A 23,823-nucleotide genomic window follows, 5' to 3' on the forward strand; every position below is an offset into this window, starting at 1 on the left:
AGATGTACAAACAACATTTTTGCTTCTATATTTAATAACAAATTATTGTTCAGTAAAGAGTTATTGTAAGAAGACATTAGAGCCCTCTTGGCCCCTAATTTGAGGGGCCTGCCCATTTTTCTTGATATCAAATGAAAGGTCTTGCAAATACAAACATATTTTGTTCTACAAGTGTTCAAGAAATGTTAACCGTTCTTGAGATATATGTACAAATATGTTTTAGGGGCCGACCCTTCAACTCCTAAATGGGGTCATAAACAAAAACATTTAAGGTAGCATACTGTACAAAACATTATTTTGAGCAACTTTTGTTCTACATTGCTTTTCAAAATATTTCTCTTTTTTCAGATATTAATGATCAAAGTTTTGAATTTCTGGCCCCTTGAAACCCCTAATTACGTAACATATGACTTAAGTATGGTACTGTATAAATAAACAGCCTAACAATGAACATTTTTGCTTCTATAATTAATAACAAATTATTATTCAGTAAAGAGTTATTGTAAGAAGACTTTACAGCCCTTTTGGCCCCTAATTTGAGGGGCCAGCCCCTTTTTCTTGATATTAAACGAAAGCCCGTGTAATTTGAAACAACTTTTGCATGATATGTTTTAACTAAATATTTATACATCAAAAGATATCACAGAAAATGTGCAAAAATTTCGTGAAAAAATTTGGTGCCAATTTTCAGGTTCAGGCGAGCTTTGAGGCCTTTAGCAATTTTCATCATTGGACGCATGGGGGTACATCTACATACATTCGTTTACAATCCCTGAAAATTTTAAGCTTCTATCTTGATTAGTTTCGGAGGAGATGCGTGGACAAAATGACCCTTAAAAATTTACAAAATCGTCAATATCTGAAACCGGAAGTGACGTCATCATTTGAATATTTTATAATATGTAGCGCCGATCACGCTTTATCCGTCCTGAAAATTCTGTGCGAATCGGTTGGATAGTTTTTGAGAAAAAGCGTTCCAAAAAAGTCAGAAAAAGAAAAAAAAGAATAATAAAGAAAAAGAAACCGTAGAATAACAAGAGGGTCTTCCGTTGGAAACGGAAGACCCTAATTTCCAGAATGGTGGTGTAACCAAGAACGCCGGTTGACTAATTAACGTGAAAAGAGTAGGACGAATTTATCATGCATCGCGGGCAGATAACTGGGATCGGACATACCTGATTAATACATAAACGTTAGTAAATAAAAAGGAACAAATAATGCGATTTTAGTTTTAAAGGGAAGAATTTTCCAGAACTGGATGCCCAGGAACACGGACTAACTAATGACCAACCATTGGGCAGATACTTTGGATCTGATCACTTAAAAATATATACCACGACAGATTAGTAGTAAACCTTAAACATTAAGGGAGATGTGCGGCCATCTTGTACTTTTGAGGATATCAGTTTAAAAAGTTCTTAAGCTGTCTTGTTTCTGTTCGAAACAGACCAAAATTGTTACTGAGAGATAAAAAGAAACAATGAAAATGAGGTTTTACATGTTGTTTTCTATGAAAATTATGCATACAAGAACAGAACGATACATTTTTAATCACATAGAACCGGTCAGCTACAGATTTAAAATAAAAAAAAGATTTTTAAAAATCTGAAAAATATTAAAGGCGGTCGGTGTTTTCCACTCTACAATAATTTGTTGAGAAAAGGGTCTAAGCATGTTTATCTAAGTTTCAACTTTGTCTCAAAGTAGGGTACCTTATTCTTTAAACAGGTCTCAGAAACTATTTATTCTCCAAAGATATCATTGTCTGTGTTTATTGGGTACATTGAAGTTATATGTTCATTGAAAATATGTTATTTGTTATTTAGGAAAATTCCTTTTTTGATCCCATACCCCACTTGTAGAAAGAATTTATTTAAATTTAATCTGACAGAAGCAAACCACCCCACCCCCATCCCCCAAAGACAAACACTGGCTGATAAATGTCACATTCAACACAGATTGTTTTGAATTGACATTCAGATTTGTGTCTCCATAGACACAGGAGTTCTAAGCATAGCCTGGATATTTCTTGTTCCAAAAATAAATCCCATGAGTACTGAGAAAAATAGGGTACCCTATTTTGAGGCAAAGTTACAAGATGAATGTGTTAAATTCAAACTTATTCTAAAAAAAAAAAAAGCTGTAGAGTGGATACTAATGAACCCTCTTCATATTTTTTTTTTTAGATTTTTAAATCTTCAAGATAGGTCTGCAGATGTGCAGTCCCACGGCTATCTTCAAATGTACAAGATGGCTGCACATTCCCCTTAACTTTTAAACAATGATTAGATTGTGTTTTGCGCCTAAATGATTCAATGATGTTCCGTGTATGCATAAAACGAGGACGTATTGGGGAGAGGGTGAAAGTTTAATTTTTTTCCCAGTCAGTTGCAACATGAAACAAAGTACTGAAAAACTGACGGGAGTTGATTTTGTCGATGTTTATTTATTTCAAAATCAATGATATGCTATTTTGCATGACAAGTACATGTAGTTTCTAATTTGAATTACGCACATTTTTATAATTTGAATTTTTGGACTTTTTCGACAAGAATATCGAGAAACCCCCATTTTATAATCATGTTAAATAATATTTAAAGATAAAATTAATTCAATCAAACTATGTATCAGTAATAGAAATATTTCTCGAAAATTGTATGGATCCAAGCAATATTGAACTCTAGTCTCGTTCAACCAAACGCTCGGCTGACACCGTAAATCTCCGACAAGGATTTACAGAGACAGCCGAGCGTCGAGTTGAACGAGACTATATTGAACTTTGGCGTAGGGATACATACGACTACAAAAAATATCTAAATTGTTCGTACCATTTAAAATCTGACTATTTTCAAGGTATTTATTAATAAGTTTACTTGAAAAATAAAGCTTTAGCATACATGACTTCGAATTTATCAATTATTTTCAAGAACTAAGTCTTGTCAGCAGCAATGATTTGTGCTGAGGTCTAAACACTGTTTCACTTTCGGTTTGTCTGAGTAACTGCATAGGAGAGTTGATAAAAATCAACTCCCAAAAATCAAGGCCACGTATATGTATATATATCCAGTTAGGTGTTTATTTCAAATTTAAAGAATATTTTAAGAAAGCACATTATATACAAAAAAAACCCAAAAATATGGTTCAACATTTTAAGCATTGTATCATATTAAAGGGCTAAGTGTTAGTTCCGCCCTTGCGCGAGATATCATCAAGTTTTTTCTTTGAATAAGGTCGACACTGGCAATTCATAAAGGACATTTTTGTGGAAATAGAATAAATTTAGATTTGAATGACTGTTCATCTAGTTATCAAATTATCTAAGCTAATCTTTTTATATATGTGCCTTTTTAAAAAAATATGATTTCATAACACGATTAAATAATTAATTGTACTTAAGTTACTCGGCTGTTCTGCAGCAAAAGAAATCATTTGTTAGAACACCAGTAATACAATAGTTTTTAAATGTAACATATTACGTCTTAAAGTTTTATCTGTCTTTTTAGTCTCAAATTTGGAATAGCTGGGACTGGTAACATACACAAATTATGTTTTATAACTAATTTACTTAAAAATTCGGGTTCAAACACAGTGCAAATTGAAAAAAAAAATCTACATGCATAAGTTATCAACGAGAAATCGTCACAACATGCAGTTTCTTTCATAAAATGTTTGATAATTAAAATGTCATTACATGTTCATGAAATCTACATATTTCCATGAACACGGGCCGTGAATAAGCAGCAACTTTGCTGCACACTGCACAATACACTACAGGCACCAAAGCATTGTGGTAAACAGCCAATGGAACTGTCAAAAAATTATATTATAAAAATTTTTTTAGAATATCTTTATATAACGTGGTCTTAAAATTGAATAAAGAAACGTGTGCATAGTGTTTCTACTAAAAGATCCTTCTTAAAACAAACAAAAACAGGATAAGAATCAGGATAAGAGAGAAGGCTTGATTTATTGCAAACATTTTCGTGGCACTGACTAGAACCAAATGGAAGTTGGATTATAATACTCCCAAAACATTAAAAAAAAAAACGAATACACATTCAGGACTTGGTTTAAGAGTGAATCATTTCGACGGCCAATGGAGCACATTTTTTATTATTGTCGTGAATTCCGGATTCGAGTAGGTGAATAACATTCATAACACTGTATGTTTTTTATGGAGTAAAACGTATATCTATAGCCACTCTTGGACAGCTAATAATAAGGACTGCATCAGATGTAGATAATATTTCGACAAAAAATGACACCTTTGATTCTTTCTGTCTTGCTTTTTGGAGACAGCAAAGCACCAAGGGTTTCTTAATTTATATCATCAAAAATACACAGGAGACGTAAATTGAATTCATTTAAATGAAAGGATCTTTGTTATTATAGCATTGAATGAATTATTTTTGACGTTGTCGTGTCAATAACTGCCGTCAGGTGAGCAGACAAATTGAATAACGCGCGTTATGATAAATTGTCTGCTCACCCGACAGCAGTTATTGACACGATGACGTCAAAAATAAATCATTTAATGGTTATATTTACATTCCCTTACTGAAGAAATCAATTGTTTACTGAAATAAATCGACGGAAAGTGCAGATCACGGAGGGTGTGAATAAGTAACAGCAATAACAGCTGTTTTGTAAAACCGGTTTAAAATGGTTTTCACATTGACTGTTGAGATGAGATCGACGAGCATGAAAATATAATCCATGATAAATAACTCTTGAAATGTTGCTTTTAACAATAAAGTCAACTTTTTTGTTGAATAATTATAAAACATGGTGTTTAGACAACATTCATGAAATGCATTTTTAACCGATAACATAGAAATCACTGTTTGAGAACTACTTATGTAAATTACTCGTAAATGCATACGCAGTGAATAGGTGTTGCATTTAGAGGCATTTAAACATCACGGAATTTAATGGAAAAACACAGTAAGATATTTTTCAAGAGGCCATTGGTCGTAGATATTTTTTCAAAGGAAATTGATAGTGTTAATAAATCATCATCGAAAACTCGCGCTCTGGGAGGTAAGGGAAGCAAGACCGACCGTGGAGGTATGAGAAGCGATACACGCCCTGGGTTTCCGACCATGTAATTTATTTGGACTAAATTGTTATTTGAAACCACAAAATACCAATCTGAATGCTGCACATGATTTGCACACATATTTTTACGGGGTTGATAATTTCATTTATTTTAAAATAGATTTTTGAGAATCTTATTGCATGTCCTATTTAAGTATTGTAATTATTTGAATCATTGCTTGTTAACCTAATTTCATATATGATAACCCAATCAAATTTTCACGTAAATGAAAAATGCCACTATCACAATCATGAGTTAAAGGACATTTGTTATTTTCTTAATATTGTCTTCTAGATGAACCATCGCTAGAAAAACACTTTTGGTCCGTTCACATCAGTGTCTCCAACTAAAATTGGTCTATTGAAAATAATTTTATAATCTAAGTAACCTGACATAAAAGGCTAAGCCGGGGTTAAGACACCTTAGCATTACCCAGTCCGATAAATACTAATCAATGAAATCCTTCGTAACATACAAAAAACAATCCTTAAAATACAAAACAAATAAAAACAAATATACATATATAAATTTGCAATACAAATGATTTAGTTTACAATACAAATAAAAAAATTATACAACACAAATAAAATCTATACAATGCAAATGGAAAATTATACAATACAAATGGAAAATTATACAATACAAATGAAATTTATATAATGCAAATGGAAAGTAATACAATAAAAGTTGAAAATTATAGAATGCAAAAAAATTATACAATGCAAATGGAAAATTATACAAGTGGAAAATTATAGAATATAAATAGATAATAATACAGTACATATTGAAATTTGAATTATACATTACAAAAGGAAAAGATCAATATTGTAACGTTTGACATGTCATTATTTTTCTTGAAGGGTTTCAAGGGATTTGACGCTTCAGATTTCTCTTTTCTAGACAATTTCTTTTCAGAATAGGTTTTAATAATTATGATAATCTTTCGGCCCACAAAATTTTTGGCCCTACAGAATTCTGGCTACGGGTGTAGAAATGTACCAACCTAAGTCCAACAGATGGTCAGCGTAACATTACACTACTGATGGATTTTGGGTATTCGGAAGTGACCCTGTAGATAAACCGGTTGTCTCCCTCATCCGAGTCCGTTTGACTGTCGTTAATGGTCAGACAGTCCAGGACCACGTACCTAGCCTAAGTAAAACTAGTGCAAGGTCATTGCACACCTTCAATAATAATTCTTTCTTGTTGATATTTTGAGAATGATTTTCTTTCTAAAACGACCACCAGCCAAGGAACATAACAAGCTTAATCATTCAACGTTTTTATTTCGTTTATTAGGCAATTATGTCGTGTTACATGGAGATGGCGTTATGTTTAACTTGGATCATTCTTTACCTCACTAACCAGTCGGCGAGTCAACATCGAGAGCTGCTTTCAGTATTGTTTGCTTTCAACAACTAAGTATATTGTAGATTTGTATAATGTATGTTACTCAGCTGTTCTACGGCAAATCAATATTTTGTTAGAACACCAGTAATAAAAAAGCTTTTATATGTTATATACTACGTTTTTATCTGTCTTTCAACCTATGATTTGGAATAACAATCACTAGGTACGAACATAAAAATGTTTTATTACTTTCTTTTTACTTTCTTAAAAAAAATTGGTTCAAACGCAGCGCAAGTTGAAAAGGCTCTACATGTATAGTTTATCAACAAAAAATCTACACAGCATAATTAAATGCAAATTTTAAAAACAATTGGGAGAAAGCACAAAAAACATAGTTTGATTTATCAAATCACCAAGGTACTTTTTGTACTCTTAAAATCTCCGCTATAAATTTCGAAATGTACTGCCAATCATACCAACGTTGATCTACAACTAGTAATTGAGTAATCAAGTAGGACTGTACTCCTAATATCATAGTATTAAAGACTGACCTGGCTCACCTATAGTATTAAAGACTGACCTGGCTCACCTATCATGACATGGTATTCCACTGATATTATGTAACCTAGAAGATCTATTGTGTCAAGGTACGCGTTAAACTTGAGTCGTGTGTTATAAAAATAGAAGGTTTGCAAACAGTTTGCAGCTTTGTTCAATAAACTATTACCTTTCGACCATTGTTTTCATTTCAATATACAACTTGTTTCATAGAATGTTTGAAAATTGAAATGTCATTACAAGTTGATAGAATCTACATTTTTCCATGAACAGGGGATTGTAAATGGCATCTTCTTTGCCTCACACTCCACAAGATGCATCACTGCACTGTGATAAACAGCCGATAAAACTGTCATAATAAAGTAATATCAGACAGTTATATAAGTTGGATTGTGAAGAATGTTTTAAAATATCCATATATTACGTGGTTTAGGAATGAAAAGGGGGGCATGTATGCACAGCTTTCCTTTAAACGATTAAAATATCATTCTTTAAACCAACAAAAACAGGATATAAGACAGACGGAAATATTTATCATAACGCGAATATTTTTTGGTACTGGCTAGGACCAAATGCAAATTGCATTCAAAAAGCCAAATAATTGAAAAAGAAGACATATTCCGGACTTTGTCAAAGAATAAATTATTCCATTGCCAATTTTTTCTGATTGTCATATAATCCGGATTCAAGCAGGTGATAAACATTCATAACACCGTGTGTTCTTGGTTGAGTATATAGTATATATATAGCCACTCGTGGACAGCTAATGATAAGGACTGCATCAGTTGTAGATAATATTTTGACAGAACATGACACCTTTGATTCTTTTGTTTCTTTCCGGCTTTTTGGAGGCAGCAAAGCACCAAGGGATTCTTAATTTATATCATCAAAAATACTCAGGAGACGTAAGTTGAATTCTTTTTATACCAGAATGATTAAATGAATGGGCCTTTGTTATGCTTTATCAAACATCTTTAAAATGATAACGATATTTAAGTTAATTATAATTATGAAAATGGTAGCATCTTTAACTACACAAAGTATTATTTTGTTCTTTCGCATCTCTTTCGTATTTTGAAGTTTATACTTTTATACATCATTTTATACTGTGCTCTGTTATATATACATTCTTTACTCAGTAAGACGTTATATAACTAGTGTCATGGACTCATTGACAATAAAGAATTGTTAATTAGTAAAAGACACTAGTGTTCAACTTATAAATGCTGATATTCAGGGTACCTATTATGGGACCGGTGATGGGGGCACCTGCAGTTATTCCCCTCCAAGCATGCCCCCTGTGGCCAGACACATCAACAAATTGGTGGCGCTGAATGCTCCCCAATTCTTTGGGTCCTTATCCTGTGGAATGTGTTTTAGGGTAAGTGACGATATTTCAAAGATGTAGTTTCTCTCGATAAAAGTTGCTGTTTAAACTATACTTCGGAGGGGAGGGGGTCGCTTTATTTTACCGACTATAAACTGGCGATTTTTCAGCAGCAATACAATGACAGCTATTACCACTATTTGACCTTTTACTATCTGACTTCTACAATAGTACATGTGTGTCTATTTCAGGTTCACGGGACAGGACAGGGAGCCGGGAATGACCCCATAACTGGAACTTTCACTACTTTTGTCAAAGACCTTTGTCCAGAATGCCATGCTGGTCAGTAACGAACATACAAACCCTTTGTACATCCTGCATTTTTATTAGATAGAGAGAAAAAAGGTGACATATCTATACTACTATATTAAAATAATAGACTCGAATTTTTGGTCTTTAATACCGAGAAATCGGAAGAATACTGTCTTTTGTTTTATATATTTTAAACATCATTGGTACTTGAAGATTACCAATTTGGTTTTTTTTCTCAGTTAAGCTTCGCTAATTATTTTTATTCTGCACACTGTCTTCAATTATTCAATATTTATAAATACTTTTATGTTCAAACGATATTCATTCAATAGTACATGTAATGATGTATAAAAAAAATCCCAAGATTTCCCATTTAAAACGCTCCTTCTAGCTTGTCAAGTTTCAAAACACAGCTAAAAATAAAAAGTCTACGGGGATTTTGCATTGCAAAAGAGATAAAAGTACCCGGATAATAACGTTGAAAAATCCAAGTGACTTCCGAATGGAGAATAGATGTAAATATTTCCCATTAAGTCTCCATAAGAAATCTGTTTTTGTTCCTGTAAATTTTTCAGATTGAAAAATGATAATATGTCAATGAAAATACTATATTTGATATGTTCCCTTTTATCGATTTCAATTGCACTTCTTTCACATTTTTTTATCAATTAATTATTAAAAATTGTCCAATTGAGCTGCATAAATGTCTTTGGACAGACCTTAGATATTATATTTAATTGATCAAGCGTTATACATTCTTTCATATAAAATTTACGATTATGGATGATTCATTTTTTTAAGATAAACTTTATAAAGTTTCACTTTGATTTTGTTTCATGTAAAAGGTGCCTTAGATTTAGCTGAAAATGGAGATGGTAGATGGAAAATAGAAATCCAAGCTATTCAGTGTCCAGTTGGCAATGGGAAGATTGAGTACAAATTTCAAGGGAGCAATAATTGGTATCTGAAACTTCAAATCAGAAATGCAAGGTATGGGGATTACGAAAAAAAATGAATAACGGTATAATGATCACTGTTCACGGGGAGTGATCAGTCATTTCCCTTGTTTTCCGTTGTTAGCCACGTGACGTACTGGTGTTTTGAGGGTTAAGTTAAGGTCAGACGACACATTCCTAGAGCATCTTTTTTTGTATCTCCTCGTAATTATAAAGAGTTCCAATAAAAATTATTATTTATAATCATTTTTAAAATTATTTGAATTCTTCTTCTTTTTTTTTTTGCAATCTTAGATGGCCGAGTGGTTAGAGCGGTGGCCGCTCACTGCTAGGAATGTAGATTCCATTGGTTGTGAGTTCAAACCCCGCCCTGGCTCTATATATTACAATATATAAATTTTTATATCAGCAATTCAAGTGTTTTCAAGAAGATTATATAGGAAATTGCATACTCTAGTATTTTGCAGAAATGCCTGGTAAGGTATCCTAATGTTTGCAAGAAAGCTTGTCAAAGTAGTGGTTAATAACAAATTTCTGGAAAAAGTTATATAACATTGAGGAATGTGTCGTCTGACCCTAAAAAATCTTGTTTTGGGGCTTTTTGTGCCTGACATCGATGTACATGTGTATGTAAAGTCAGGAAGTTAAAAAATACTTCACATTAGCATCAAATGTACAAAAACCTGGCTTCAATAGATTTTAAGCTTAGGATTCATCTTTTGTAGACAATTTTTGTTCAAAATAATTACAATATTTCAATGTATTGCGAAAGCGTCGTTTAATACTTCATAATCATTATAGTTTAACGTTGCATCATATTGTTGGCCCTACAGAATTCCGGCCACAGGTGTAGAAATGTACCAACCTAAGTCTAATAGATGGTCAGCGTTACATCACACTACTGATGGATTCTGGGTATTCGGAAGTGACCCTGTAGATAAACCGGTTGTCTTCCCCATCCGAGTCCGTTTGACTGCCGCTAATGGCCAGGCAATCCAGGACCACGTACCTCGCTTAGGTAAAACTAGCTAGTGCAAGGTCACATAATAATACAAGTACAAGTACTTTTTTGTTGAGGCACATTACAGGCTTAATCATTTATTTTACTTATTTCGTTTATTAGGTAATGATGTCGTGTTACATGGAGATGGGGTTCAGTTTAACTTGGATCATTCTTTACCTCACTAACCAGTCGGCGAGTCAACATCGAGAGCTGCTTTCAGTATTGTAACATAGCTTGTAGATTTGTATTATACAAATGTATAGAGACACCGAATAAAGAAATATTTTTACAATTACATATTAAGATTTGTGCAATCCATTTTCGTAATTGCTCTTATTCATAACTTTTAAAACTAAATAAGGCAAAGAAAAACTATTGTATCATCGCCTGTAACAAACACGAATAAGCGCAGAAAGGACCAGGACAGTCGGCCATGACAGTTTTATGGTCCGATCTCCATGATCTGGTTAGCGGAACTCGGACAGCAATGCGTCGTTACAAATAGAGCTGACAAGTCGTGTTTTTGACTAATTGTTAATCCATACGCGAACAATAAAAACATGTTCAATTGTGTGAGTTTCTTCGTTGATAGCGACAAACATCGCACGGGCAAATACACGGCGTTTGCTTTTTCCCCTCCTGTTTGAACGATGTATGCAGTTGTGTTTTGTCTTGCATTTTTTGGACTAGTGCAGGGAATTCAACATAGAGATATTTTGGATCTTTACAAATATAGATACCATGGGAATGTAAGTGATTAATTTTTCGTCTTGTTCATTTTCAAAAATCATTCATCGTACGAATTCAAAATGATTCTGATGGGTGTATACCAAACCGCCAGTTGCTGTGTTGACTCTGTCTAGGTTTTAAAAAAGATTCATAGTTGATTTCTAATTTTATGTTTATCTTCAATTTTTGTCGTATCTATAGTTGCTATTTAAAATGATTTTTTTTAAATTTAATATTTTGAATTTAGAAAGGAAATGTTTCCAAAATTACAAAACAATATGAATAAACTTTATGGATATCAAAGTATTGAAAATATGTTTATGTAATATCCTATCAAAAAAAATATAATTGTTTTACACATTTTATCAATTGTTGATCGAAAAAATAATGATGCATAAATGATTAAAATATATCTTGTATTATATATAAGTAGAATCCTATCGTATTGACTATGAAAAGAACAAAACCTACATTTTAAGCAAATCAACAGCATTTTCAAGAATCTATAACAAAATTTATGATCTTTCAAACAAATTCATCAGTCGTCTTTGCAATATGAATATGCATAAATCAACACTACTATCAAAATCCAAATTAACAACAAAAGTAGATCCAACATTATCAATGCAAAACACAACACAAATTTTACAATCATTTACATCAAACTTAAATACCAGGTGGCGTTATTAAATTAAATCTAAGCATTCGACTAACATTGGAAGACTCCAAACAAATCTGTCAAGCGAGTACTTCAGACGGAAGCCATTCGAGGCACATCAGAGGCATGTTTCTGTTTACACTTGGCGATAAATAGTGATCATGGCCAAGAATACATAAAAACATCATGCATGCATAGAACATTTAGGATAGACCAGTGATGAAGCTGTGTTTGATTTATTAACTACAAAATTTAAGTCATTTTTAAAGAGAGGCAACTCTACTAGCCAACAGTCGAGGAAACTAAGAGCATTTTTGGGAGTCTTGGTTACAGACAACCCCACCCCCTTTGGATATATGACGACAAATATGTTTAAAATATTTTATCCCCTCCTTCTTAACAGAATGAGGGGGGATTTTATTTTTTATTTTTTTTTGGGGGGGGGGGGGGGGTTGTAACGCTGTACACCCCCCTTTTGTTTTGTATTGATGTTTGTTTGTTTGTTAAAGGGGCATGTTCACGATTTTGGTCAAATTTTATTTTTCTGTTTTTATTATTTGCAATACTTTTTGAATGCATTTCTAATGATCAAATGAAATTTGGGTGCCAGTCGTTGAGTTTTAAGCAAGATACAGGGCTTACAATTCTTCGTCATGTAAACAAGGCTCATGCCCTGTTTTTGTTTACATAGGCTCCAAATCCAGTAAAAAATCTTTTTTAAGCTGGTTTGTGTATCTTATTATTCATTTAAAGCATAAATAAACAGTTCCTAACGATTATCACATTTATTTTAGGTCTAAAACTGGAATTTTCACTTCAACGTTCAAAATGTTAACAATTAAACGCTTTGTTTAAATAGCGAAGGATTGTAAGCTCTGTAACTCGCTTATAACTCATCAAATGACACTCAAATTTTGGTTGCCTATTAAAATGCCTTTCTAAAGCATTGTAAACATTAAAATCGTAAAAAAAAATGTTGACCAAAATCGTGACCATGTCCCTTTAAGACTATTTATCATATTTGTTTATTTTGTTGTTATTTGTTTAAGATACTTAACGTTATTAGCATGTATATTAATATTGCAGATAATTACGTTTGTTTTATATTCAGAGCCATATATAATGGGGGTTTTTATGAATTGTGAATTAAAAATAGAATTGTTTTAGAAAAATATACGTATTTTAGTCCTTTCGGTTGTCCATAGGTACTGCAATAACTCGCATCGACTTTTTCCAAATATTTTAAAGATAACCTAGATTTTCATTTCTGTTTAGGGTATATTTTTTGAAGCTACGCACGGAGGAACGTGTAGCTACGACCCCCCGAGCATGCCCCCCGTGGCCCGGTACATAGACAGGACCATCGCCATCAACCCCCGCCAGTTCTACCGGGGATACGCGTGTGGTGTTTGCTTTAGGGTACGATTTTTAAGATAAAAAATACCATCTTTTTATGTATTTGTTTTCAAAGAACATATGTACAGATATTTTCATAACAAAAGTAGATAGTATTCTTTTTTTATCAGTTCATTTGATATTATTTGCAAAATTTATGAAGTATTTTTAAAAAGAAATTTTCGAAATATGATGCCTAAACATAGGTTTGGGTCTATGTTTTATGAAGCAATCAAGTAATATATGTGGAAGCATGTTCTTAACTTTAAAGCATCAGTTTTGTGGTGAGACAAACATTTTTGACAGAAATTCTTTGTTCACTCGACGGTTTTGTAGATAGTAACGCAAGTAGTTTATTCAAGAACAGTGTACGCTTATATTTCTTGTATAGAAGACACAGTGAAATGAACACTGTATGTATTATTTACTAAAGTGTGTTTTAAACACCTGTACTAAGTGATACGAATGGATTAAATTTTATGAACTTTATAAACTGGTCATGGTTCACTCAATTTTTCTATATTATGCGATAAAAATTAATTTTAGGTAAACATAGCTGGCAAATCTAATGGTGGGGCTCAAGTCGATGAGACATTTACCGTATTTGTTAAAGACTACTGTCCAAATTGTATGCCAGGTAAGGTGGAGCCAAAATTAAGCATGAAACGAATCCTTCATTGCGCGAGTATGCATTACAATAAAATAAATATAAATGTCTACATCTTAAAAGATTTTATAAAAACGTTAAAAAGTGCAACATTTCCAATAATTAAATGTTGCATCTGGTATTTGGTGAGAGGAAATATTGTTTTATAAATCAGTGAATTTGATTTATAAGAATAATTGTAAATGTATAAAAATATACATGTATGTATATTGCATATTTTACCTTAAGGGATACCCCTTTTAACGGATGACGTTGATGGAAGAATGTGGATGGAAATGCAGGCAATACAGTGCCCAGTAGGAAATACAACACTGGAGTACAAATTTCAGGGCAGCGGTCCTTACTATATAAAGCTTCAAGTCAGAAATGCAAGGTAAATCTTTGGGATTTTTCGATATTGTAGAACAGCTGAATACAAAATTCCCTTGTAAATTTAATTAACACTGCACATATTTGTGAGGAGTAGTAATTGTTATATTAACTAAGTTAATCGTCTGAATATATATAGAATTCCTCCAACAAAAGTAGAAATATATCAACCGAAGTGGCGACAGTGGACACCCTTGGCTCACACCACTGATGGCTTTTGGACATTTGGTACAGAACCTGTTGAAAGACCAGTAAAACCACCTTTCCGAATTCGTTTGACTGCAGCAAATGGAGAAAGAATAGTTGACAGTGTTCCCGATTTAGGTAAGCATACCATATTAATCAGCAAACATATGAACTAACTATCAATGTATCGGCCAATAAACTTAAAAATAGGTCCTAATCATGCATTGATATTTTTGCTATTTGTTTTAATCTTTTTAATGCATCATTTATTTGTTTCTGGCAATTATTTATACTATTTAGTGTTTCATTTTTATTTCAGTCAACGGAGTTGTAATGCAAGGTGATGGAAAACAATTTGAATTTGATCCAAACTTACCAAAATAGATTACCAGAAAAAGAGATACAGCACCGAGTTTGGAAAGTGAAAATTGTCTACTTCTATGTTCATCAAATATCCATTGTTACTTTACATTAAATTTACTGAACTACTCATATATTAAAAATCTAAAAGGCATACATGTGTACGTCGTTTGACTATGCATAAGTTTAAAAATGGACACTTGTAAGAAATATATGCATGGTTACTTTTATTTTTATTTAATGCTCGACAAATACTAATAATTGTGTTTGCAAGGACTAAAATGTTTCAGCATATATGTACAAAGAACACATACGCTGCTTTGATATCGCAAACTTATAGCGTTTTAAATAACTCCCAACATACTAATGAAAATTCGAACTTGAAGTGCCATTTTGCGAAATGGCGAAATATATCTCTTTATTATATCAAAAACTTGAAATATCAATAAAGTATGAGGCAGCTGACAAATTCTTTATCTTGATATTAAAAGATTATAAAAAAGTATTTACCGTTAGCACCTGATAAGTTTGCAATAAGGAAGGATTTTAGGCTCGAGTATAGTTTCTTTTTATGTAGTTGATTTTAATGTAAAACAACTTTTGTAAAAAAAAATTCAGCCAGCCTTTATATCTGTTTACTGATTTAGATTTCCATTTTTATTCAACATCTACATGTAGCTGAAGTAAACTATTTTGAATTCACACACCTTTTTGTCTATAATTGTTGTTTAGTGCAATTTTATCATTAGATGAGTTTTATAATAAATTACAAAAACACTCTATATTTGACAACTGCTTTGGAATTTTATTCCTCTACTAGCCGATTAACGTCATCATATGATATATAAGTACGTAACATTTTATTTTCCAACCAAAGGGCACCAACAACAAGTCTTATCCTCCGTCATGTGACATGGCAGATGGCAATGTGTTTCGTCGTATCCAAAACAGGGGAACGCTCTCTTTCCTTGTAAATACAAAAATGATTATGTTTGTCGAAAAAAGTAACATGACAAATATCTGTACCGGTTGAAAAAGTATGTAAGCAAGTACATGTAAGTTATTGTTTAGCATTGTGCATATATGACATTCAGAATACAAGTGAATTGTCATGTTGTAAATTTTAGAATTTTCTGGATAGGTGTACATACAAATTTTAAGACATGACAATTACTGTATGACAGAATACATTGAAAATAAATAATTTGCACCCGGTCCATCAGACATATAAGTCATTTCATATAAATTGTAAATATCCGCGTGCATGCTTTCTAGTAAAGAACAATTATCTTCAATTCTGCATATTTTCCGGTATGAAAATTTTCTGAAAAAATAAACGCAAAATTAATGGAAACATAGTACGAGTGGGATTTTACAAAGTGTAACGGACAGACGCCTTACCTGGAAATATACGCGGACAACAACACCTGCTGTCCTCTACCGAGAAGTGACAACGGTAGCCGAGGTACACCGACTTACAGGCCTCCTCCGACTCCGCATAGTGACAGTCCTCTCGTCTCCTGGGGACCAATAAATACTCCATTACAATTGGTCAAATAAAACTCATTATCACATACAGTATACAATGTTTGCCTGATGAAACGCCTTATTTAAAGATGTCATTCTAGTATATAGAGAATGTTGTACATGACTTACCATTTCGCTGCGTTCGCCCATGCAACAAAACTCAAGAAAATCAAGAAGATAGCGACTAGTTTCATGGTCTCGAGCAGTGTCCTCGTGTAGAGATTACACACGACCCTTTTCTGTAACTTGGCCCATTTTCTTCACTTATACAAGATAACTAGCTTTGGAGACCAGTATTCACGTACATAGAGCACAATACCAAATTTAGTAGATGCCCTTGGTTTTGCATAAGATTCAATTATTAAGAGTCAGTATAATGCATCTTGGCGCATTAGCAATATTATAAGGCGCAATGTTATTAATTATTTAAAAGCTACATGTAGCTTTCACATTGGAAAGCAACCTCCAAAGAACAGTAACATTTGGGGTTACATATTTTAACTTTGAACGTTTTCTAATGAAAGTCGATGAAATCTATTTAAATCATCGTCAGATTTCATCTTTCTTGTTCTTCTTCTTCAAAACAAAAGTAAAATTTGTATCTTTTATTTTACCGTAATACATATAGTCTCTTCAAAAATCTTGGGATTCTTGACATACGTACATTTATGTTCTAATTCGAACTATCTCAAACGAACATAAAATATTTACAACCTTATTCAATCATAACAACACTGATTATGGGTAAGTGCTCCAAGACTAGCGCATTTCGAACGTAACAAAGAAAGGGGAAAAGAAAAACTGTAAGTTATATTTATTATTGAACACATTCAAATATTCAATGACTGAGACACAGACATCAATGATTTTACATTTTCATGAACATAACCGTCTTTTGCGTTGTCAGAGCGCCACCTGCCGTGCTTCTTAAACAGTCTGTCACTCACACCAGCATTAGCAGCCGCAGTAGCGCCCCCTGACCTTAAACTGTGAAGACCAAATTTGGACTTATCCACACCAACACTTTCCAAAGCATTAAGTAATAATTCCCTTGCTCTACTATAAGACAATGGTCCAGAATTTCTTAATTTATATTTACCAGATTTTTTACAAAATGATAACGCCCTGAAAATAAAACAATCAGAATCCGAAGCAATGTCAGCAATTTTTAAATACAATTGTAACATACCATACGGACAAGTAACATTATTTGTTTTAGAAACTATTACATTACTCCCAGTCTTATATTTATCTGTTTTACTCTTAGAGATATACAAAGAAAGATGGTCCTCATAAAATGTAATGTCAGAGCGTTTTAAGTTGACCAGTTCTGAAAAACGTAAAAAAGCTGCATAACTTAATAGACACATACAAGAAATTCGAATGTCTGGTAAACTGCTACTTCCGATCCCGTAACGATTCACTATTTGCTGTAAAATTTCAGAAGTTATTGGTTCTTTCTTGGTAACAGGTTTAGCACTTAAGCGGCGAGCTCCTTCCAAAACTGAAACGACTAATGATGAATGACAAGGATTTTGTGTTCCTGAAATTTCATGAGCCCAAGAAATGGCATAAAAGGCTTCATTAACTTTTGCAACAGAGTTAAATTGTTTTGATAAATTAATCAAATATATGGAAACGTTGAAATCAGAAGCAGGGAAGTGTTGCACTTTAGGACTTTGCGAATAACACCACTTTATCCATGAATTAAAGGCATACCGATATTTACGAAAAGTACTTTCAGATTTGGATTTTTCACAGAAGAACTTCAGGTCCGCCAAATTTTCCCCCGATGTCTGAATTGAGGCCCATCTTCCTGTTTGGAAAACATCTGAAAAATGTAAACACGGAAACATTTGTTAGTCCCTCACATTATTTTATTTCAAATTTGACCATGTCGCTCTGTCCATAACAGGGACCATGTCAAAAACAAATTCCAAGACCATGTCACTAATGCCTAATGCTCTTAGGACCGTGTCTTACACAATATCATCTCATCAGTCGTCATTCTGCAATAGCATAAAATATATACAACAGATACATACAAATGCACAATTCAAGCATCTAACCACGTCACTCAGTACAACAGTACTAGGACCATGTTCAAATCTGCTCATACAGAACAAAGTTTAACAGCCAATAAAGAACCATGAAATTTTTCAGTCCCAAATATACAGTTCTTAGACGTGCCGCTGCACAAAATACCTCTTACATCATTAAACTGAATAACATCTGTTACATAACTTCTATATGTCATATCCGGTCCAAAAATCATAGACCAAAACGGCGCCGATGGCCAATAAGGAACGATCAAAGTACCTCGTGATCTGCAATACATAAGATGCCTTAAACTTCTCATGACTAAATGAATAGGTGGCACTAGCCAATTATTATCTGAACTCCAATCTTGAGAAAAACAATCAACTGCATCAGTACCAGGATTCCAGAACAAAGAGTTAAATCTAGGTAATTTCTTATTAAGATAATTTGCAAATCTGTCCACTGTATAAGGGCCCCACATATTATTCATAAATTCAAAAAATTCACCAGATACAGACCAATCATCGTAATCCACTAATTTACTTAAATAATCTGCCGTTTCATTCATTTCTCTGGGAATCCATGCAATATCTAACGAAATTTTTCTCTGCAAACACAAATGAAAAATAGAAAGAGCAATTACATGTAAATCATTTTTCGTGCTACCACTTTGGACAATTGAAACACAATTTTTACTGTCAGTCAATATTTTCACAGACTTCCCACTAAGGTTTTCTTTGTACGAAAATAAAGCAAGCTGAATTGCCTTAAGTTCTCGCCAGGTGGAACTTTGTGCACTCTCTACTTCTGAAAAATTACTGTGAAAGTACTTGTGTGTACCTGATAATTGACATACAGCTCCTGCAGCTACTGAACTAGCATCTGTGCATAAAATAGCAATTGATTTAGAATAATCTTTCATAAAACGACAGTTATACATGTCCAAATTCTTCGACCAGAACGAAAGTTCTTGCAAAAACTCATGTGAACTATCAAATCTAATCAAACTATCCCATGCAAATCGGGACTCGATAATTTCATAACACTTTCTTGTCATAAGTCTACTAATGTTACCGATCACTGGTCCCATAGAAATAACCTTGCCCGTAAACTGAGCCAATTGTCTTGCAGTAATTTTTGGTAATCTATGAAACAAATCTGCTAAAGTGCTCTTACAATCTTGTATACGTCTCTCTGGAATAGACAAACAAAACATGTTAGTGTTCCATATCATTCCTAGCCATTCTAACATTTGACAAGGTTCAAAAATAGACTTTTCCAAATTTACCAAAAACCCAGCCTTTTCTAAGGAATCTTTAACGAAAAGGCTATCAGATACCCCTTTCTCGTATGATTCAGCCAATCCCAGGCCATCGTCTAAATACAACACAATGTTGACACCCGACTGCCTCCAGTATCTCACCATTGGTCGTAAACACTTTGTAAAAATGTAAGGTGCCGAAGAAAGACCGAAAGGCAAAACTGTAAATACATAAAATAAATTATTCCAAGAAAAACCCAAAAAAGTTTGTTGTGCTGAGCAAATATCTATATGATGATAACCAGACTTAAGGTCAAATTTAAACATATGAAACCCTTTTTGAAAATATTGCAATGCTATTTTCCAGTCTTCAAATTTCACTTTGTCTCTTCTTACAAACTTGTTCAAAACACTCAGATCAAGGATTAACCTCTTCTTACCAGAACTGTTCATTGCTACACTTAGCGGATTTACCACAACAGGTATGAAAGGAACTTGTATAATACAACTTGAAAGTAACAATTCTGAAACAGTGTCAGAAACAAATTCAGCATTGAGTATGGCAGACTTATTATTTTTCATGTACATTTCTTTTGGTGGCATAATAAATGGAATTACATAGCCAGTGCTAATAGTACTGATAATGAAGTCAGATGCATTTATACTCTTCCAAAATTGTACTGCATTTCTTAACCGATGCTTTACACCTTTAGAATCTCTAAAGCTTTCTAAATTTTTCAAATAAATTTGATGTTCAGATATGATATCATTTTCTTTCAAATTACAGAAACTTTCATAAGCCATGAAATCAAAATCGTCATACTTATCATTTACTAACTGATCCCGAACCGCTTGACTGATTGGCGGCGCTGAACAGGGGACAGTGTTTCCTCCAGTGCCCGACTGACTTGCAGTGGAAACAGATGTCGTAGGAAGATGGTTCACGGCGTTTCCCGAAGCCACGAAAAAGCTGCTGTTGACTTCCAGCAGCAGCGGAAGGAATACTGCCAGTAGCAGGCTGAGGAGCGCTGTATCCGGAAGGGCGTGGTTTGTATGGCTGGAACCTCTTCTTCTCTTTAATAGCACGCAAAGCTCTGTTTTCTGCCTGTCGTAGTTTTTTGTCATCGTCCGAATCAGAGGCGATGTCGTTGTGCTCATATTGATGAACTGTGGCCCACCCTGCTGGAGAATTGTCTGCTATACGGATAAGTTTATTTCGTTTAGACAACTTTGTTATGATGCTATCGAATGCTTCACACTCACTCTTAGATTTTACTTTTTTCTTTAACTTTTGCAAATCTGCGATGATTTCTTCATTGAATTCAAACTGTATTTTATTGCCCGGACTCTTTAATGAAGACGCTATATCTTTTTTAAGTTTTTTCTCTAAATCAATTTCTCTACCTTCTTGGCTGTCCAAAAGCTCCTTCTTGAACGAGTTTAGCGAAGAAGCCAAGTAACACTTAAATAGGTTGAAAGTGTCCGTTATATCGGCGGCTGGAGTTGAAGAACTCTTGTCGGTGTCCCCGCCCAACAAACCGCTATCAGAGTCCGACATTGCAAAGCGTGTAAACAGCGCTAAGTCTTGAGCTCGAATAACTTAAAATCACAAAGCATACCAGTCATGCCCTAATAACTGTTCTAACCAGTATTACTACTCGTAAACCACCCTTAGTAAACAAACTATAAATAGCAAACCACGTGCTCGATAAAACGTTGTTATATCTTTCAACCTGAATTAAATATATTTACATTTTCTGATGAAAAAAAAGAAACGCAACTCCTATTCAGGCAGTACAAGAACAGAACATATATCGGATTAACTCTCTTTTATTGGTCTAGTATCACTTTTGAGCCCCGTGGGAGGTGCACCAGCAGCAGTACTGTCCAGGGGCGCCACACCTGTCCTGACAATCCGTCACCATGGTACAGCCCGGGGGACAGTTCCAGTCCCAAACCATGGCACAGTGACCCACTTCTCTCTTCCCTGAAAATCAAAATCAAATCATAGTTTCTGAATAGCTTACAGTCTCCCATCAATACCCAGTACGGAAAATATGATACTTGACACAATTTGGTTTTTTTTAATCACTAGCAAGTAGCAACACCGTATCTACATGTACATTGCAGTTGAGCAGTTGTTCATCGAGCAAACCCTTGTTATTATTTTCTCTAAAATATTTTTTGAAATAAATCTACCCTCGCTCCAGAAATGTGCTTTTGGAACTTACATACATGTATTTGTAATGGACATGTATTAACTCAGTGAATAACTTCAATGTAAGATACAAAAAGTACGTGTACCATTTTTGATGACGTCATACCTGGGAAGATAGGAGGACAGCAGCACATGCCGTCATGCATGTGACAGGAACCACCGAGGATACCGGTGTGACACTCTGTCTCTGTGTCCACGGGGCGGCACCATTCTCTCTTCCTGATGAAAAATTGAAAATGTGCGGTAAGCCAAGCAGCAAATCCATTAAAACATGAAAATTTTATAAGGTACGCTTACCAAATTACAATATCCAGACCTTAGTGCTTAATTCATTCGAATTCTAAAGGCGTGATTGTTTGTGTGTATATACATTAAGGACCCGATCGAAATGTGCAAAAACGTTTTAGTATAATAGTAGAAGTTTTTTGGTTGAAAATCTACACCTTTTAAATTTATTGAATCAGATTGAGGTTTGTTCTTATCAGAAATGCCTTCGAATAAAAAAAAAAAGATTCCTTAACAATTAGGAAATAAATCTATATAAAGACCCATGCATTCAATGTATCGGAAACAATGACAAAGCAAGTCTGTTCCAATGGTGCATTAAGTGTTCTTTAACTCTGATAAACAGGCAATATATGTATACAATAGATATACACTCAATGACATGTGGTCATTATTAAGAGGTGCTTCAAGTCTGCAACGTTACAATTAACGAACAAATAATACCTTCTTGCAGCTTGTGAAACAGCAATACAGCAGAAAAACAATACAAAGGTTTGTAAATGTTTCATGTTGCCCGATAACAAAAAAGAGTTGGACGCGGAGATCTACGAATGACTCGGTTCTTATCTAGGAGGTCGTCTGCGGTCTCTCTGTAGAAAAAGTACCATATCGACCTATAGAGCGCTAGTTAATGGACGTCATTGTACAAAATTGTCAATTTCTTTCACGCGTATTTTAAAATAAATCCTACAAAGGACTGGAATTCTAACCAGAAACTAGGAGTAAAATTAAAACCAAACACACACACACACAGAGACTGCGGATAATTAGAGCAACAGATGAAGAGACAAGATACAACGAAAGATAGAATGGAAAATTACTTTTCATATGAATCGATTTAAAATTGCATAAATATTGAATTGATCTATAAATATATATCCTCAAACTGTTTCAAGTTTAATTTCCTAGTACTCAGCATTTTCTTGTAGACTATGATTAATAAACAAAATTGGAACTTAATTAAATAAAGATTAAACCTAAAACATGCTAATATTGATTCTACAATACGTGATTAATGGTCTTTCTTGCGATTTTGTAAAACCCGATACAATTTCGTGTCACTTCGGTATAAAGGAGCTCTATTTGCACAAATACAGTCATTCAAATATTTCTTTACTTGCATGTAGGTCTTCCTGTTTTCAATGAAATCAGAAATTGGACAAACTGGTTATTGCCATTGTAAATCAATGACGTAGTTTTTCTTCGTTTCTCGGGATGAATACAGTCGGTCTTGTATTGGTTTTCGCATTATGTACATGTATACACTAACATTATTGAAGCTAAATTTATAGAAGAAATATCTCGTCTTTATCGGTTTGCAATACATGTGATTATAAAACTCTTATCAATTATTTTTTAGATATTTGAGTCATGAATTAAAAGCACCTTTTTAGCTCTTTTAAAGTATCGTTTCACAACTAAATGACAAATTCTGCATTGTCGGTGCATTACTGGTTGTTTTAGATCTGCATTGTGAATTTAAAAAAATACATTTAGACTATAAAAACAAGTTAATGGATCAAT

The 23,823-nt window shown here is 33.6% G+C and overlaps 3 protein-coding genes across 3 annotated transcripts; 2 read left to right on the forward strand and 1 right to left on the reverse strand.

The window, feature by feature from the left end:
- The first annotated feature begins 7,751 nt into the window (after positions 1-7,751).
- Positions 7,752-10,901, forward strand: LOC128179013 (expansin-YoaJ-like). Its single transcript, XM_052846475.1, has 6 exons — positions 7,752-7,911; positions 8,244-8,387; positions 8,585-8,675; positions 9,491-9,635; positions 10,435-10,619; positions 10,725-10,901. The coding sequence occupies exons 1-6, from the start codon at positions 7,816-7,818 to the stop codon at positions 10,787-10,789; spliced, it is 726 nt and encodes a 241-aa protein (XP_052702435.1). The 5' UTR covers positions 7,752-7,815; the 3' UTR covers positions 10,790-10,901.
- Positions 10,902-11,027: 126 nt separating this feature from the next.
- LOC128179012 (uncharacterized) lies at positions 11,028-15,096 on the forward strand. The gene is made up of 6 exons (XM_052846474.1): positions 11,028-11,353; positions 13,267-13,410; positions 13,933-14,023; positions 14,282-14,426; positions 14,562-14,746; positions 14,928-15,096. Exons 1-6 carry the CDS (start codon positions 11,255-11,257, stop codon positions 14,990-14,992), a joined length of 729 nt encoding a protein of 242 aa, XP_052702434.1. The 5' UTR covers positions 11,028-11,254; the 3' UTR covers positions 14,993-15,096.
- Positions 15,097-21,610: 6,514 nt separating this feature from the next.
- LOC128178366 (tyrosine-protein kinase receptor Tie-1-like) lies at positions 21,611-22,900 on the reverse strand. Its single transcript, XM_052845489.1, has 3 exons — positions 22,744-22,900; positions 22,121-22,233; positions 21,611-21,783 (listed from the first exon to the last, which is right to left on the reverse strand). The coding sequence occupies exons 1-3, from the start codon at positions 22,806-22,808 to the stop codon at positions 21,641-21,643; spliced, it is 321 nt and encodes a 106-aa protein (XP_052701449.1). The 5' UTR covers positions 22,809-22,900; the 3' UTR covers positions 21,611-21,640.
- Positions 22,901-23,823: the final 923 nt, after the last annotated feature.

This window comes from Crassostrea angulata, chromosome 3, assembly GCF_025612915.1.
Source record: "Crassostrea angulata isolate pt1a10 chromosome 3, ASM2561291v2, whole genome shotgun sequence".
NCBI lineage: Eukaryota > Metazoa > Mollusca > Bivalvia > Ostreida > Ostreidae > Magallana > Magallana angulata.